Source organism: Meleagris gallopavo, chromosome 2 (assembly GCF_905368555.1).
Source record: "Meleagris gallopavo chromosome 2, MGAL_WU_HG_1.1, whole genome shotgun sequence".
NCBI lineage: Eukaryota > Metazoa > Chordata > Aves > Galliformes > Phasianidae > Meleagris > Meleagris gallopavo.
In genome coordinates, this window is record NC_139405.1 from 14,061,993 (window position 1) to 14,080,065 (window position 18,073).

At 39.0% G+C, this 18,073-nt stretch overlaps 1 protein-coding gene across 2 annotated transcripts in view; it reads left to right on the forward strand.

Annotated features, from left to right (window-relative positions):
* The window catches only part of HAO1 (hydroxyacid oxidase 1), a 32,463-nt gene extending 20,922 nt beyond the window's left edge, over nt 1–11,541 (forward strand). The window contains exons 3-8 of one of the 2 annotated variants that reach the window (XM_085218990.1): nt 1,165–1,420; nt 4,725–4,900; nt 6,404–6,495; nt 8,609–8,767; nt 9,016–9,085; nt 9,737–11,541. In XM_085218990.1, the coding sequence (XP_085075116.1) occupies nt 1,165–1,420; nt 4,725–4,900; nt 6,404–6,495; nt 8,609–8,767; nt 9,016–9,085; nt 9,737–9,807 (824 nt within the window). In that variant the 3' untranslated portion in view covers nt 9,808–11,541. The remainder of the gene's footprint in view (nt 1–1,164; nt 1,421–4,724; nt 4,901–6,403; nt 6,496–8,608; nt 8,768–9,015; nt 9,086–9,736) is intronic. The other variant, XM_085218991.1, reaches the window with a different exon arrangement.
* The last annotated feature ends 6,532 nt before the right edge of the window (nt 11,542–18,073 follow it).

Below are 18,073 nucleotides of genomic sequence, written 5' to 3' on the forward strand. Positions count from 1 at the left end.
GCTATACTACCACACTCGTTTTCTACCACTTGCAATGTGTAACTACACAGACATGTTCAACTTGTACTATTACTTTTACAAGCAAATACTTCAGGAACTGATCTTTTACCCATTTTATAAAATGGTAAATGAACAACAGAATGATGTTTTAACATAATTCAAAATGCAAGGAGGGAGGAAATAAAATCCTTTCTTGTGTGAGTAGGAGAAATGAAATTGTTCCTTTGTAAGTATGACCATCCTTTCAGCTCAATATTTAGAGAGAGAGACAATACACTTAAGCTGGTTCTTCTGGCTTACATCTATGGGAAGTTCCTTTGTGCAGAATGAGAAGCTCTTGACCTTGAAACCAGTAGCTACCTTTTTATAATTACTAATAACCATAAAAAGAGCAACATTTGTTAGATGAGAGATCCTAGACATAATGGGAATCATAGCTATGTAATAAGTTTGTCTGCTGGACAGTGTCCATTTCTCTCTTTCATATTCTGAAATACTCTGTAGGGATGAAAATAGGCACCTTGCTCGGAGAAGTGGTGGGAGAGGCCTTCAGTAAAAATGTGCAATGCTAGTGAACATTCTAGAAGTGGGAAAAAGTTGCTAAAAGGCCATGATCAAAACTTACCAAAGTAGCAAGTGCTTGAGGGGAGCATATATGGCAGTGGTGAGGAGGACTGAAGTACAATGTTGATAATGACAGTCCTAAAATACCAACCTGTGCAGCCATGTGGCAGCAGTCAGAAAGCTGGAAACCTTAAATGCATTTTTTTAGATTGTTTAAGACTGTAAGTATGTGAATGTGTATTTAAATGTGTGTTCTAAAATTCTGATAAGTGATAGCCAAACTCCAGTCTTACAAATAGGTTCCCATTAGGATGAATAATTAATATGAGATTATATTTATTTTAATTATGATACTTTTTTTTCCTAATACTGAAACAGGGGTCATCCCAAACATTATGTAGACAGCAACTGATGTTAATTGGCTTATAAGCACAGAAAATAAACCAGAGAGTTCTCACAGCAGCACCCTGTCAGAAACTATCAACATAATATTTACTGGAGGGCTAAAAACATATTAAAACTGAGGAAAGGCAGTGTGAAATTACATGCACTGACACTCATGTTTCAGACAGTCTTGAATGCGACCTTGTGTTCCTCCAGCATGCCAGGCAATGGGGACAGGAATGATGCTGAGCTCCTGGGCCACCTCCTCCATTGAAGAAGTTGCTGAAGCAGCTCCTGGAGGCCTTCGCTGGCTGCAGCTTTATGTGTACAAGGACCGAGAGGTTACCAAGTCCCTAGTGAAGCGTGCAGAGAGAGCAGGTTACAAAGGAATCTTTGTGACTGTGGACACACCATTCCTCGGAAGGCGTATTGATGATGTGCGCAACAAGTTCCAGCTTCCCCCCCACCTCAGGTAGGTGCCTCCAGTTGGGGCGTGGGGTGAGCATGCTGCAGTGCAGTCTGTCTTCCAGATGACACACACTGAGCTCGTGTACTTTGCTGTGGCTTAGGGGCAGAAGTATGCTATCTTGGTATTTTCATACAATGTAAAAGGTGTATGTCAGGCTGCATGAGGCTGCAGACTGACAAAGTTAGTGATGAGGCATTTCTTTGAATGTCTGCTAATTAATCTTTGGGCACCTTCAGAACTCAACTGGGCATGATCCTCTGGAATCTGCTCTGGCGTTGAAGCTGGATCCAGCTGCAGGGTTGATCATGCTCTGAACAGGAAGCTGGACTAAGTGACCATCAAAGACCTCTCCCAGTCAATGACACTGCAGTGCATCTGGAACCATTTCAGTACTGAATGTGGAGTCCTTTTCCAAGCAACTTCAACTGTCCTTTTAGCCGAGTACAGAAATGGAGGGGATCAGCTTTCCTAAATGTCACAAAAGCAATCCACCCCTACATCTCTTTTGGGACTTTTTCTATATCTCAAGGAGAAGTTAGAGGTCTCTGCACTAATTCTGGTTTCTCATTATTTTAGGGCCTATGCAGAATTTAACTTAAAAGTTCTCCAGCAGTGTTTTATGGGTGCTAATGCTGGCCTGATTTCACTGCATCCTGCAAACATGAATTGATAGGCTGTAAGATCACCCTGAATAATGTTTGCTGAAGTGCTGGCATGGTGTTAGCACCCAGTCCAGCTGGAACAGTAAAAGAATGAATGGGATATGCAGCATTTTTGAATTTGCAAAATGGAGCTAAGAATCTTGTGTTTACTAGGACCAGATACTAGCCGCAGTTAGTCATGGTATATATTAAGACTACTGCCCTTATTCAGAATCTGTAAATGAAATCAAAATGAAAACTAAAAAAGGAAAGAAAAAGTAAAAGATAGTTGAAAGTATCTTGAAGTGGATTAACTTTGGTTTGAGTTCTAGGTGAGAGCTAGTTTTGAATATTATTGATGAATCTGAAGTGTTCTTCCAGTGTCTCTCACAACTGTGATATGCTGCATACATACCATACCTAGCATGAAATATAGCAAGAAATACAAAATATATTTTAAAAAATGTGGCAAGTAATATAAAGCCAAATCCTAAGTTCCTTCATTTTCATAATTTTCATTTCAAAGGTAAACCATGGGACTGTACCACCATGGGGTGTCAGGTACCCTGCCCCGTATGCCAGAAGCTAGTGGATGAAATGGTAAAGATAGGCAGAGTTAAGTGTGTTTTGTCAATGATTTCTGCATAAAAGGCCCATCTTGTGAGGAAAACACCAGAATACAAAGAATCCTTGACAAACCTGGCATTAGAAATATGCATATGCCCCATTGCCCCATTTATTAGGCCTGCTATAGATCTGTTACTAACAAAGCATTATTGATTGTCTTTACCCCCAAGGAAAGTTGCTTTAAATAGCTTTTTTTTTTTTTTTTTTTTTTTTTTTTTTTTTTTTTTTTTTAGGAGCAATGTCATTTTTAAGACCTGGGGTTATACAGTTTCTGGATGAGAGTCAAATAACGCAAAAATATTTGAGAAAAGCAATATTGCATTTCTGAAACACTTTGACCCCACTTGACCTAACAGTAACAAGGTTTTGTTTGAGAGAACCATATGGAATAATATGAAGTTGGAGTAATCTTTTAAGGTTCAAATTCCTTCAGATTTCAGAATGACACTCAGTGTTTTGTTGCGGAGTCAGTGGTGAAACTCGGTAGTGTGGGGCTCTGCTCAGTTACTTGATAACTTTTTCTTGGCTTCAGAGTTTCAACAGTTTCAAAGCAACAACAAGGTGCCATTGTGCTCCAAAACGTATGTAAGGCAACATTCATTCAAGTGTTGACCTGCATTTCACAGTCCAAGAAAAACAACGGTTATTTATATAATCTTATCCATGGTTCTGTTTTTCTCTGGGTACCCCACCCTCCACAAACCAACAGCTGAAAAGCTGGATCTTGCTGAGAGCCTGCTCCTTTCTCATTTTCTTCTTTGCTTGGAGCTGAACAGAAAACCCAAGTGAAATGTTGCTTGTTACAGGCATGAAATCAGCAGTGAAACTAGCCAGTTTCCGTGCAAAAATACTGCATGTTCCCAAGATGTGGAATATGAGTATAAAATAGCACAACGTGAATTGACGCGCAATTTCCAAAGTATGGAGCAATCAACATGGTGTGGGACATCAGAGTCCTGGGTTGTACTGTTGTCACTGATGGTGATCTGGTGCTTGAGAGCACTTGGGCTGCTTCTGTTTCTAATATAAATGCAGCCTCAATTTCTCAAATTCCCCCTCCCATATTTTGTCTACTAAGATTGAACTCTGGTTCAGGGGCTGGTGTTTGCCATTCAGTTCCTAGAACTTGTGAGGTTGATTTGGTTATAATAAACAAATAATAGCAAGTGTTTTCATACAAACATTTTCCTCTACATGTTATAGGCAGATGTACAAAAAAGATGAATTGTACACAAGAACTATTGCCTGGATGTTGGTCTTGTCAGTTAGATGAAAATTCTGGTTTCTTTGCAAGAGTTCTTGCAGACCTATCTAATTAATAGAGTTTTAAAAAACGTCCCTCTTTTCCTCTCCCATCTAAGTAGTCTCCTATTTACTCCAGTAGCTGAATTCACTAGATGAAAAACAAAAGTGAAGAAAATACTTGCTGCAAGAAAGCCAAAGAGATTTTTGCTACAGATAGTGGAAAGTAGAAGTGCACCTTTTGACTTCAGTGGGAAGTGAATTATGTTATGAAAGACTGATATTTCCCTCAGCACACACATCCTCTGCTCCTCAAGGGTCTGAATGGCCCACAGCCTCTGCTATGTTTATCCTCACGGTGCTCCAGAAAATGTGGTTGCTCCTATTTTATGATGGGAAACAGGCAAAAGGAGTGACCAAATGTTCTGCCCAAAGTCACAGAGGATGTCTGTGGCAGGATGAATGGTTGAACCCAAACCCTAAGTTTCATCTTTGGATTTTTCCTTTTGGTTGTAGATTTGATGCTCAACCTTTAGATTTTGAACTTTGTCTTATTTCCTTTGAAAGCATTAGGAGGGTTGCCTTGGGCTAGAGGAATTTGCAACAAAGTTATCAAATATTTCTCAAGGAGGAGGTTTTGACTTAAAAGGGTTCAGAAATAAAATACTGGGTAGGCTTTTTTACTTCTGCCCTGTATAATGCAATGCACATTTAATGCAGACGTGTTGAATGCTGATGCTAAGGACTGATATTTTATGGCTCCACTAAATATTTCACAGACTATTTTGTCATTTTAGGTTAAAAAATTTTTCAAGCAACAACTTGGCCTTCTCCTCAGGGCAAGACTTCGGGGAAAACAGCGGACTGGCTGTCTATGTAGCCAATGCAATTGATGCAAGTATCAGTTGGAAAGACATCAAATGGCTTCGGGAGCTGACATCACTGCCCATTGTTGCAAAAGGAATCCTAAGAGGTGTGTAGCTTTACTGCTTTCCATGGAGAGGGCAAGGCATCCCTTTTTGCAGAGGCAACAGGGAAAAAAAGTGCTTGTGCTGCTGAATTTTCTGTAGAATTACACTACGTTTCAATGGCAAGCATCTGTTTTGCTTACATTAAAAAAATATGATGGATTGTGCATTCATATTCGTATACTGTGCTAAACAGGGAAGATTTGCCAAAGTAGATTGCAAAACAAAGGAAAAAGTTGTCTTCCTTGTGCATGATTAGGATGTGGAAGATCGCAGACATGAGCAAATGTCCATTTGTTTTGGTTAGGATCAATGCAATATGAACTGGTGAGGGTGATAATCGTTCTGCCTCTGTGCATTAGCTTCTCCTTGTGGAAGGCAGTCTGAATCAGACAAACTTTTCTTCCAGCAGAAACTGAACATTATTATTTTCCTATCTGGGGAAAAACTGAAGAACGAGATTTTGCATTTTGGCAGTCAGAGGTACGGGTCAAGGTTTGTGGCTTATAAGGCCTGGATGTACTTTTTACTGGCTTTGATGGAACTGCAGAGAATGCAGGAATGCACATGAGCCAAATAGCCAAGAAAGTGAAGACACTGCTTTAATAAATACCTGGAGTTTTCAGGTGGTTTGCATGGCTGGGCTATAGAATGTGTTTACCTTGAAGTTCAGTAGGCAGGGATTGGAGTCCTGTAGTCTGTACACTTTGCCATGCCATGGTGTTTTCTGGGCTAAGCAGTGGTTGGTGTCCCTATTTCCTTGTCCTGTGCTGTGAGTTCTTCCTTAGCCAATAGACTTATCTGGGAGATCTATGAAAAAGGACCATTTCACTTTGCTGCTCTCTATCTATGAGAATGCAAGTGTTCGAAGAGAAAAACAGCAGGAGTGTTGGGTCCTTAGACTCTGCATAAATGAAAAAAATATTAACACAAAAGCAAAACTCAAACAAAAAAAAACTAACAACAAAAAAGCAGAACAAAAAAAACCAACAACCCAACCAACACTTTAAATTTTCAGGTTGAGATGTTGGTGTAACAGCAGCTATATCTAAATTCAGATGCAGTCAGGAAGGACAGCTCATTGTGCTTGTAAACCCTAATTCTATTCTGAGTGTGCTACTTGAAGGGAAGCTGAATTTCCATTCTGTTAAATGAACACCGACACAGCGAAGTGTTTTCATTAGCTGTGGTTTATTACCACAATCTTATTGTTAACTGGCATTGAGGGGAAAAAAATCAACAAGTTTGATCAAAAGTTGCTGTTAGTCCAAAGTGATAAAATGTTCTGTTCCAACATTTCAAGTGATCTTCCTAGCCTAATTGCTTCAAGATAGAACTGTTGATCTGTGATAAGATGAGCCTATGGAAGGATGAAGCCCAAAGTGGCTTCCCAGCAGCTTCCAGTGTTTTTTGTTGTTTTTTTTTTTTTTTTACTGATGTCATAATTTCCCTCATCATGATGTTCAAGATCCCATTCTGGAAAGAATTTTTTTTTAATGTATTTTCAGCTGATGATGCTAAAGAAGCTGTAAAGCTTGGGGTAGACGGTATACTGGTGTCAAATCATGGAGCACGTCAGCTTGATGGAGTTCCTGCAACGGTAAGTAGTGGTGCCAATAAGTACCAAGTTCTTTCTGCTTTTGGCTTCTTGCTCCTTCCACTGAATACATAATAGCTAGAGGGAAAACCTGCAAATGCATGTTGTGTGCCTTAATCTATGAGAAGTAATCTCTTACTACAGTTGTTCTCACTTTTAATACTCTCCATAGACTTCTGAAAAATTGGAGTTACAGAGTAACTAAAGGCAGAAGGAAATTCTCCCTTTTTCTCCCGAGCTGCTGTCAGCTCGGCAGGCCCACTGGTGTGTCACCCCTTCCTGTAGAGCTATTCTGCTCTCTGAGTCTTTCCTTAGGGACAATTGAGGGTTTCCCCAGTCAATTCCATTCACTTGCTGATGTTTTTTGAAAGTCTTCAAGTGGACCCACTGGTTCTTTTTATGGAGTGTGGGTGCCAAAACTTCTGAAATCAATTTTCTTCAACTTCTGTCCTGTTCTTGTCCTCTGCAGAGAATGTATCCTTCAGTTTCACCAAGAGTATTGGAAAATCTTGTGCAAGTCTGTGTGAGGTAACCCAGCAGAAAAAATATGAGGATATTAAAAACAAAAACAAAAAAAAAGCATTTTGAAAAATGAGAGCTCAAAAACTAGGAATTACTATTTTCTACTGAAGTAGAACTGAAATTAAGCTTGTGGACTACTTTTTCAAGTTTCTTCTTTACAGTGTCACTGTGTAGAGAAGATGACACTATCAAAGCCAGCATGTTCACTGAATTTCATCTTACAGAGAAAAGTGTATTTCAAAATGCAGTTTCCATGAGAATATCTGTATTGAATCATGCAAAGAGTTTCTGTTTTTGAAGCATAATTTCATGGCTTTTCAGAACATGAGCTGGCTAATATTTCTAGTGTCTAGTTACACATTGAGGAAATCTATGTTTTAATTATGGTTTGCATCATACTTTAGTTATTATAGCACTTTAATGTTGATACAGTTTGTCAGGATGTAGAAAGTAGTCTCTGTATATGGAAATAAATCCAAAATATGTTTGGCAAGAGAGCAAAACCAGAGGGAGGGGAAAAAATCACAGCCAGTGCCAAACTTCAAGAAAATTTTAATCCAAATCTAAAAACAAACTGCTCTTTCAAGTTTTTTCCCCAATCTCCTAGTCACTTTTTATCCATTAGAAAGGAAATGAATTGCATCCGTGTTTGAAAGGCATGAATTGGTGTGCCTTTTGTTTTACTACCGCACACTCCTTAGTACTTGGCTCCTAGTCTTGTTTCTTTCCTGATATTCGTGAATAGGAACTGTATGCATGTTGTAGGAACAGCTGCTATGTAATTAATGCTTGAGCTTTGAATTCAGGAGGCTCATCTCTTCTTGAAACTTCTTGCACGGTGTTGACGTTTTAGCTAATTCCCTTCCTGTATCTTGGGAACATCCATTTGTCTTTGCTTTTACCACTTGTGCAGAGAGTAAATGGAAATTAGTGAGAGAAGTATATGCGTTCAGAAGAAGAAAATGTTTCTCTCCTTGTTCAAAACTCAGAGAAAGTTGAGTTTTTCTTAGATAAATAAGTTCCCTCTACAACTATTCCTGAGATCAAGATGTGTTTTCAAATGAAAAAAATGTGTTATTTTATTTTTCTGACAGATCTCTTACTCATTATCTTCAGATACAGTGCCTACCTTTGTGCTCCTTAATGCCAGCCAGTCCCTTTTATTAATGAATAGTGAATTTAAGCAAAAAATGTAGATGACTGTTTAAGAAGTCAGTGATTGAGTTTCATTCCTAAACGACTGAACACTGAATGTTAGGGTAATAATATCAAGGAATAGGCTCTCCTCTCTGCCTGCTGTTTCTTATATTCTTCCTAAAAGCTTGTACAGGCTTGTATTGGATGCACATCATGAGATTAGATGGACATTTTATGTGACCCTGCTGATTCTCATTTTATTTAAGTGGCTGTCCAAATAAATTTGACCTGTGTATATGTCTGCTAACATGCCAAGTCACACAAAGCTGTATTTATGCACACAATCAGGCAAGTAATTGCTCACTTAGCTTTTTTGAAGCTTGAATTCTTTACGTAATAATTTATTCAGAAAATAAATAGGGTTACAGAAACTGTATTTCTGATTTCACTCTTCTAGATTGATATCTTGCCTGAAATTGTTGAGGCTGTGGAGGGGAAGGTGGAGGTGTTCCTAGATGGCGGTGTAAGAAAAGGCACAGACATACTCAAAGCATTAGCTCTGGGTGCCAAAGCTGTATTCATCGGCAGGCCTCTCATCTGGGGCTTGGTTTATCAAGTAAGTAAAAGAAAAAAATCTGAAAAATATGTTTGTAGATGCCTATACTAGCTTTTTACGCTTTGTGTATTCACATGTATGCGTGAGAGAATGAATCTCTTACGTGTGTATGTATCCAGATCATATAATTATCTCAAATTTGCTATCAAATACTTAGGAGTCAGAGTTGTCCATGACACTTTCCTGGTATGTATTTATAGCTTGTCTATAGATGCAAGTATGCATAACAATGCACCCTAATTGCTTAGGGTGAAGAAGGAGCAAAAGAAGTTCTCCAAATGCTGAAGGAAGAGTTTCGACTGGCAATGGCACTGACAGGTGAGACATCAGTGTTTCCTCTTAGTGTAATAACCACCTCTCCCTCACATTTTATCATAGCTCTCATTCACCCTGTGCAAGGCACCATAGTAACCTATAGAGGAGAGACAGAAATATTTGCAATATAAACAGGTTAACCTGCAGAGAGATGAAAAAAGAAACTGATGTTAACCCCAACTTTATATATAGGATATCTATATATGTAGACATAAAGAGTAAGTGAAAAATGAAAAAATATTTTGGGTAAGAAGAGCCACAGATCTATAGAAAAGTGATGTCAAATCCTCAGTCACTAAGGGGTGGATTACATCTGACTGAACATAGCTTTCTATGGAAAAGAAAATGAACCAGTTTAGCATGGGGTAGGCAATTGGAAATTTCGACTGATATTTGTTGGCCACCATTCCCAAATTTCGACTGATATTTGTTGGATATAAGGAAAAAGTCTTCTACATTGAGGGTGGTGTGGGACTGGAACGGGTTGCCGAGAGATATGGTGGAACCTCCATCCCTGGTAGCATTTTAGGCCAGACTGGATGGTACTCTGAGCAACCGATGGTGGCATGCAAGTCCCTGTTTGTTGCAAGGCAGTGGGAATAGAAGACGTTTAAAGGTCCCGAATTCTATGATTCTTTGTAACTTGTTCTCTAGGCTGCCGGACTGTAAAAGAGATTGGCAGGACATTGATACGAAGACATGAAGTACTGCTTTCCAAGATTTAGATCTGAAGATGATCCCCTCGCCTGTTGCCTGTTGTACAGAAAGCACGCTAGATAAAAAGCAATGCTATTTGCTCTTTGGGCCTCATGCTGCAATCCTGACTGAGAAGGAGTCTTCTGTAAGCAACTGCTTGTTGAAGAAGTTACTTGCTTCAAGTTTTACAGCCTATTCTGCTAGGCACTTATGGAAAGCTGCTGTGCTGTTACTGGTGATTAGAGATGAGTCTTTATACAAGACCAACACAGAAACTTGAAGGTGTTTTGCAATAAATGCTGATATTAGCTTACAGACCTTTTTAGTGTTAAAATGAAACCATAAAAGAAAAATTTCTGATGGCAAACAGCTATCAAAATGTAGAAATTTAAAATGTAAAAGGTACTTTTCTCACTGGTTAGAGAAACTACACTGTAGATCAGAAATTAAATCTTGCTTTCTTATGAATATAATTTCTTCTCCCTAATAATGATGTGCTATTCGTTAATAAGTATGTGGACTTATATCATGTAGGCTGCAGAAACTCAGAGTTCTTAGTTATAAAGAACTGAACAGCAAAGTGAAATTGGAGAAGTGACTCAAAGCCCTTTGCAATCAGACAACCACTGTGCTTGTGAATCAGATACACATCAGCTCTTTGGCTTGTGCAAATCTTGGTAGTTCTATTGCCTTCACCAAACCGTGCTGACTATATCCAGCTGGATCCCTAAGTCATGTTTTTAAACTGGACTCAATTGTTTACAGTTTTTTAGATTATTGGATAAATCTGTAGCATCTTGCATCAGCATTGCAGAAAGGTTTTGAAAATCTTGTTGTGGATTTTTTTTTTAAAGCCACCATTACACTGTTCCACTGTCACTGATACAACAATACCATTTGTTTCCCATCAGTGTCAGGAGAACTTGTGCATTCTGATTCTCCCTTTTTGCTTTATTTGAAATATCCTGTATTGAGTTTTAGAGGCAGTTTTGTCATAAATGATGGAATAGTACAATATGAACTAAAGCAGGGGCTGGAACTCAAAATGGGGAGAAAACCCAAAAGGCCGCATGCTTGCCCTTCAGTTGAAAATTTGTTCTCTTATTTACTGCAGATTGTAGTGTGTTGTGTGGGGGTTGCATAGCAACAAAATAAAGTTTATCTGTGTAAGGAATTATGAATGTTTCTCAGAGCATAGAGAAGCATAATTTCTGCTGTTTACTGCACTTATCATATCTGTTGCAATGTGGACTGTGTCAGATGTCAATTACAGACTAACTTCAGAAAGACTGTTTATTTTAAATAATATAAATGTTGCTTAAAAGATAGGGGATAGTATCTTATGTTTACATGTTTAAGATCCATTTCTAAAGTTTAGAAGATGCAGTTTCCTGTCTTAGCCCCAACCAAATTCAAGGAAAGTTCTGTAACGCTGTGGGCCAGGGTAAATTCTGCTGGTGAGGAAACTGATTTTGTTATTGGTGCAAAATTAACTATTTCTAGTTCCTTTGGGCAAATGGGCTTATATTTGTTCTTTCCTGCTTGTTATCTGATAATTGCCTGTCTTCCTTTTCAATCCTAGTAAGAATATACACACATTAAAAAATAAAAACAGAGTCAAGTATGAAAGGCTGTGAGACAAAGTTGACAGAAATGAAATTAGTTTCTGTTTAAAAGAAAAAGTACATATATTTCACAGTCAATGGAATTTTACTAGATTTGGAGACAACCAAATACAATTGCTTCTTGAAATGCTAATGAAACTTTTTTGTATGTTTTAATTATTTATGTCATAGAATTGGGGGAAGATCAGAGAGACTCAGCCATTCTGAACAATGCTCAATCTAAGTAAAACTTTAGCTCATGGCATCTTCACATAGAGAAGGAAGCACCCCATGCATAACATAGTGGTAGTGGATCTTTCTGGAGGTTGAGAATGTTTTTGAAGATAACTTATGCAATATAACTAAAGAAAATAATAAGCCTATAGAAGGCATAGAAGTAGAACAGAACAGTTTGCATATTTTGCATTTATGATGCTCTAGTATGTCTGCCTATCTGTGTCAAATAATGAACACACCATCTTGTTTAACTGTAAAATTATTTTCTGATTTTATCTTTGCTCTAAGCCATGGATACCAAAAGAAAATGTCTTCATAGAAAAATATGTAGTAAGGGAAGTACATTGAGTCATATTTATCTACCCAGAAAGCCAGCAGTCAACTGATGTGCTGGGTGATTGAAAAAAATCAACCCACCTGATAGACTGGTAACTGAATAGTATCTGAATGGAGTTTTCTAACCACTTTTCAAGTAGACCAGGAATATACTGTGGAAAAAAGAGGATTACGTTTAGTGGATTTCTCCACTGTTTTGTGAAGAGAGAAGATCCAAAAGCAACACCTGAGAGAGTACAAGATGAGGATCCTGGACTTTTGAGGAGAAAGTGGTATCTCACAAGATCCAAAGATGTGAGACAGGTATTTATATACTGTGTGGGGTTTTTTGTTTGTTTGCTTTTTGTTTTGTTTTTTCCCCCCCATATTCAGCCTGTCTGGATTTCTCTGCTGCTGTCAGTTTGAAAGATCTTCTGAAAATGTCACCATAAAGTTATCTTCTTGGCCTCTGTAAGCCCATAGAGGATTAAATCCACTAAAGAGAGTACAGAAGAGCACAGCTCTCTAGCAAGGCTATGTAGATACAAGTGTGAAGCAGAGAGGCTTCAGCTCTGGTGTGGACTCCAGAGACCCATTCCTAGCAACATGCACTATCAAAGGCAGTCTGTGTCAAAGTGGCAGGGTCAGGGAAAGAGCCTGTGACACTGTCTGAACATCTGGTAGAGTGTATCAAAGCCAGACATGCAAGGAGCAGGGCCTTCCTAAGAGAGGAAAAAAAAACCAGCATGCTTCTGCAGATCTTGAGTTGCAACAAGCAGGTAGGTGTGTATTTGGAGGAAAGATTTGGCTGTATCAGGAACGTATTTGCTGTGAGAGATGGGCAGTTATGTACAGCAGAGGAGAGTGCTGAAGCATAAGAAGTACAGGACTGAGGCAGAAGATGGCAGAAGTCAGCTGAGGACTGCGTCTCACCTTTCAGATCTAAAGGGAAGGAGATTAGAGTAGCTTTGGGATAGGTCTTACATCCTCGCTTAGCCTGTCAGTTCTTTGAAGTAGAGACCTGCTGCTTTTTGAACATTCGGAGCCTGCGCACAGGGTGGGGAATCCACTAAGTAAATAATAGGAGTCATAATTCAGTTCACTTGAGCTGAAGAGCTGTGAAAGACATGATCTGTTTTCTTGTGACCTCCGCCTCTTGCTGTAACTCTGGGACACATTATTGTATTTTGCTTTTTACCCATGGCCAAATCAAACAAATAGCTCTGGGACTGGTAGGAACTCCACCTCCATCCCCAATTTTTCAGGTGAAGGATGAAACTTGTCTGTCTTACTGAGAATTTCTGAACATAAATAAACAGATACTTAGAGTAACTTGGTTTGATAAACGGGCAGTATAGGTCAGGGCCTGTTGGATCTGTAGGCGACACAAAGATGAAGCAGAACTGGGGAAGTAGGCAGGAATGGCTCTGCTTTTCTTGGCTTCTCAAATGGTTTTCAGGCTGAAATCAAATACTGAGAGCACAAGGAAAGCTGGCTTCTTAAGTCATGATTTTTCACTGAACTTCACTGTAAGGATATCTCTTATAAAGCTACTTTTGATGTGGAAATTTGGCTCCAAACCACACTGAAGACCATTATAAATAACCACTTCATCATAGGACACACAGAAGTTGGCTTCCTTGAACGCTCCTAGAAAGCAAATCTAATGTTATTGAGCCATAACCTCAGCTAGTGTAAATCAGGGAAGCTCTATTGACTTCATTAGGTCACACTGATTTACACCAGCTGTGACTGTGGCCTCACAATATAGGAAGATATGTCAGCTTTTAAATTCTATCACTGAGTGTTGAAGAAAACTGTTTTTAAAACAAGACTGCCAATCCCAAATTTGGATACTAATGAGACACAGTACTGTAATTGTTTCATGATGCCTATATGCTCCGTTTTGTTTTAATTTTGCCTTGCTTCTGTTTTTCTTATCTCTTGCCAAACAGAGGGAGAATACCACATACGTTACACTCATAAGAAAGATGTTTTGCTGCTTTGAGAACATGTCCTCCAGATGCAAAATGCTTTTTTGTTGTCATTCAGTTTCTTCCTTTGGATAGGTATGTTGTTTATGTGTCAATATTAGACTGCTCTGGAGAGTCAGCCTCATGCTTCTCCAAGGCCCTGGAGTTCTTGAAGGGGCACCAAGAGGCTGTCCCAGCCAAACCTCGAAGATTTTATTTCCTCGTAGTGGTTTTCAGCTCCAAAGTCATCATTGCAGATAAGCAGTGTGAATTGTGCCTAGGAGCACCCTGAAAGGAATGACCCTGAGACCATCAATACATCTCCGTAACATTTTTGTTGGGTGCTCACAGGATTAACTTTATTAAGTAATCCATTGTACTTGCACCTTTATGGTATGCAAGGCTGGTAGATACATACAGATGGTTTGTTCAGGAAAGGGGAAAATAAATAATCTTGACAATGATTAATATTTGTTTTTATTTCATTACAGCAGCAGCTGTGAGTTCTACTCAAAGTCAAGATCTCACTGTGCAATGCAAAGATGCTTCTATGTCATCAGCAGTCTCTGCACAACCGAGGCTGAAGTGTGAATTAACAGACACAGGAAAAGAATGTTCTTATTTCTATTTTATAAAGAGACTAACCAGTTTCACCAGCACTCGGTCACAGGATAGAACCAAGTTCCTTTTAGTCGTTTTCACCACCTTAGTTATAAACCTTGCTTTTCCCCCTAAGGCAGATGACTCTGAGGTGAACATTACGTATTGCAAATACCCAGCATCTTTGGCAAAGGTCCAAAGATGTACTCCGAAACAGTGAATAGACCTGGGTCACAGAAGAGCTCTTAACCTCTGTACTTTTCATTGTGAGAGGAGGACTCCTGTTGCACCTGGGACCACATCTAATACTCTGCCAGTTAGCCAGACAAACTCTGGCTGTGGTGGCTTTGCAGTAGACTTAATATTTCTTCCTTATTATCTATAAATCAATCAAACACTGTGATTTTCTTGGATTCTCCCCAGGCCCTTCAGTATGCTAACACCTTTAGTTATGTGTACTTACCTTGAAGTTTCCTGTTAGGAAGAATCATAATGGATACAAAGCACGTTTTGCTCATTACAAGAGTTCCACAGATTAGGTATTTATGGTTAAGCTAATTTTACATGAGATTTGTCCAGTTTTCAAGATTGGCCATTAAGTCTACAAAGAGAGATGCAAGAATCCTACAATAAGCCAATGTGGTAGAAAGTTAACTTTTATACAAACTCAGAATATGTGTACTTTTCTATTTGGTGAGGCTAGCAAATTAATTCAGCATGTATTGTTACTGGACCCAGAATTCTGCCATGGATATGAGATAATTTTCATAAAAGGTAAGATGTGAATGATGTCTATGAATGGGAATGTGACCAGCAGCATCATCTCACATACCCAAACTCTCCTCAGAGTCTGTAGTAAGTAGAGTCTAAGTTATTTCTGACTCCAGAGCTATACATCTACAGCCATCAAATGATTAACAGTAACAAAAAATATTGAATTTGGTATAGTCAAAATCTGTTGACAAGCATACATTTTTCACCCAGAAACTCGCAAAAAAAATTTTTTTTACATGCCCTTCATATAAGAAACTTCACTCTGTAGAAAGAGTTGCAAACAAAGAAGTTTATATTGCAAAAAGAGAACTTGCTTACAGTTTTAAAATGACACAAATATTATCTGGTAATAAAGACATCTGCAAATAAAGAATGGCAGTAACTCACCTCATTTTCTTCTTGCCTGATGGCTATAGCTTTTTCAGTGGTTGCAAGTTCAGGAGTTTCAGCTCTGCGTTGTGAACTTACATCTTGTTGTGTCCTGCCTAGTGCTGCCATGTTTGCACCAGCCTTTCCTGCAGAGTCCTTGGTTTTGATCTTGCAAGGAAGAAGTAATAAAAGAGATGCTTAGGACCTTTGGGTAGAGTCTTTGCCACTTGCTATATTTCCAAATGAGGCGTGGATATGTGTGAGTATTGGTGAATGGATTTGGCCAGAAGGTAGGAGATCTGCATAGATGGGAATTTGGCATGAGCTATAGGTTGCATATGATACTTCAATACTTTGCATAAGTAGATGAAGCACATCTTGGCAAAGAATCCCAGTCACTGGTTCCCAGGCTACGTACAACCTGAAGATGTTAAGCGGGAGGCCAGCAAAGACCTTGAAGTACTGTTGCCTACATCATGTTATCTTATAAGTCAGTAATATTGTCCAGGGGCCAGGGAAGATGGGGACTGCTGTTCTGGAAGTTCTGCTGCAAGGGTCATGCATTTGGGTAAATAAAGAAGACTACCACTATTACATTTATCCCACTTAATCTGTTTGGATGCCGATTCTATCTTTGTCTCAAATGTTTAGGGCCAAATCTTGAACTAGCGTAGCTTTGTTGCAGTCTGCAGAGTTGTTCTGATCTCTGTCAGCTGAGAATCTGAACCTACAGGTGTCTCTTTCCCTGTCCTCCAAAGAAGCATCAGTTTTCATTGGTTTAACTGAAAGTTTGTTACAAATCCCTTTAGGTCCATAATAATTGAATCAGATACTTGAAATTGTCATACAAGATGCTTGATTGTCACCTTTTATCAGGAATTCTGAGACAGCAGGAGGAAAGTAGCAAGTTCTATGCTGAGGCCAAGATGTTCTTAGCTGTACAAACTTTACCAAACTCCTCCTGAATACTGCAGATACTTCCCAAGCAAAGTTGCCCTTTTATAAAGTTGAGATTGAATATCAGGTCTTGCTCTTGTGTGAACAGCTCTGGTGTGTGACATACACACTAACATATAAACAAGTGCTTCTTGACTTCTTCACTCCTTATGCTATCTACTCATAAAAACTATGCCTTACCAGAATTAAATCTCCCAAAATTTGTATTGTATGTGCTTACTGTTAACTTGGAAGACTGCCACAGCTGTGCAGTAGTTATCTATTAAAAGTTATCTCTGACAGTCTCATCCCTAGCTTATTTTCTGGTTATGCAGTGGTGCCAGAGAAGCTCTGTACGCCCTCATGGTACTTCATTAACCATATCTTCTCGTGTTAACCTATGGATAGTCATTCATGAACAAGAGGGCTGTGCCTCATACATTATTATGTTGGTCCACAACATTAGAGGTGGATGTTGGTAGTATGGCAGTTGAAGTTGAACCTTCCTGCCAATATTCTGTTTTGCTGTGAGACAGATGGACTTGGAGGGACAGTCTGACAAAAGGATAGCTAACATGGAAGTGTATATGAAGCAAAGGTGTGTCGTTGAATTCCTCTATGTGGAAAAAATTACACCTATTGACATTTGTCAACACATCCTGAATGTTAATGGAGACCAAACAGAGGATGTGAGCACAGTAAGGTGGTGGGTGGTGAAAGACAAGACATGTTCCAGATGGCAATGTGTAGTTGTCACACCACGAAATGAAGAACAACTTGATCTTGAGCATCTTGAGCTCATTTGTGGAGTATTATTAGGAAACTGTGTACAGTGCTGAATATGGTTTCAGTGCTTTGGAAATGATGGTGTCAGTGTTAGAATATCACTATGTTGTGCCAAGTAGATCCCATGAATGTTCACAAAGGAACAGAATTTGTATTCAATTTTGTCAGGACCTATTGAATCAACATGAGGCTGAAGGTGACAATTTCCTGTATTGCATCATTTCTGGTGACAAGATATGGTGTTATCACTGTGAACTAGAGTCAAAATGGCAGTCCATGGAATGGCAACCTGTAAATTCTCCAGAAAAAAAAGGTCAAGACATAGTCCTAAGTAGGTAATATATTTTGGGATAGGAAGGGAGTGATCCTTCTGGATTTCCTGGAACCCAGACAGAGCATCAGGTCTGACCACTACATCATAATGATGATGAAGCTGAAGGGTCAAACTATCAGAGTCAGGCCAGAGTAGACCACAACCTTCCTCTTGTAACATGATGCATGCTTTTGGCCTATCACAGAAAAGGCCCTTTACCATAAAGATAAAAACTATTTCTTTTGATTCTCAATCCTTTTTCCATTTGTACTCTAATATGTATGGAACATGTCAGTTATTACAAAAGGTACAGAGAATCTACAAAGAACGAGGAACTGTAGAGTACATCAAGCCCACAATTCTACATTAACTTGTGTTACTGCTTACT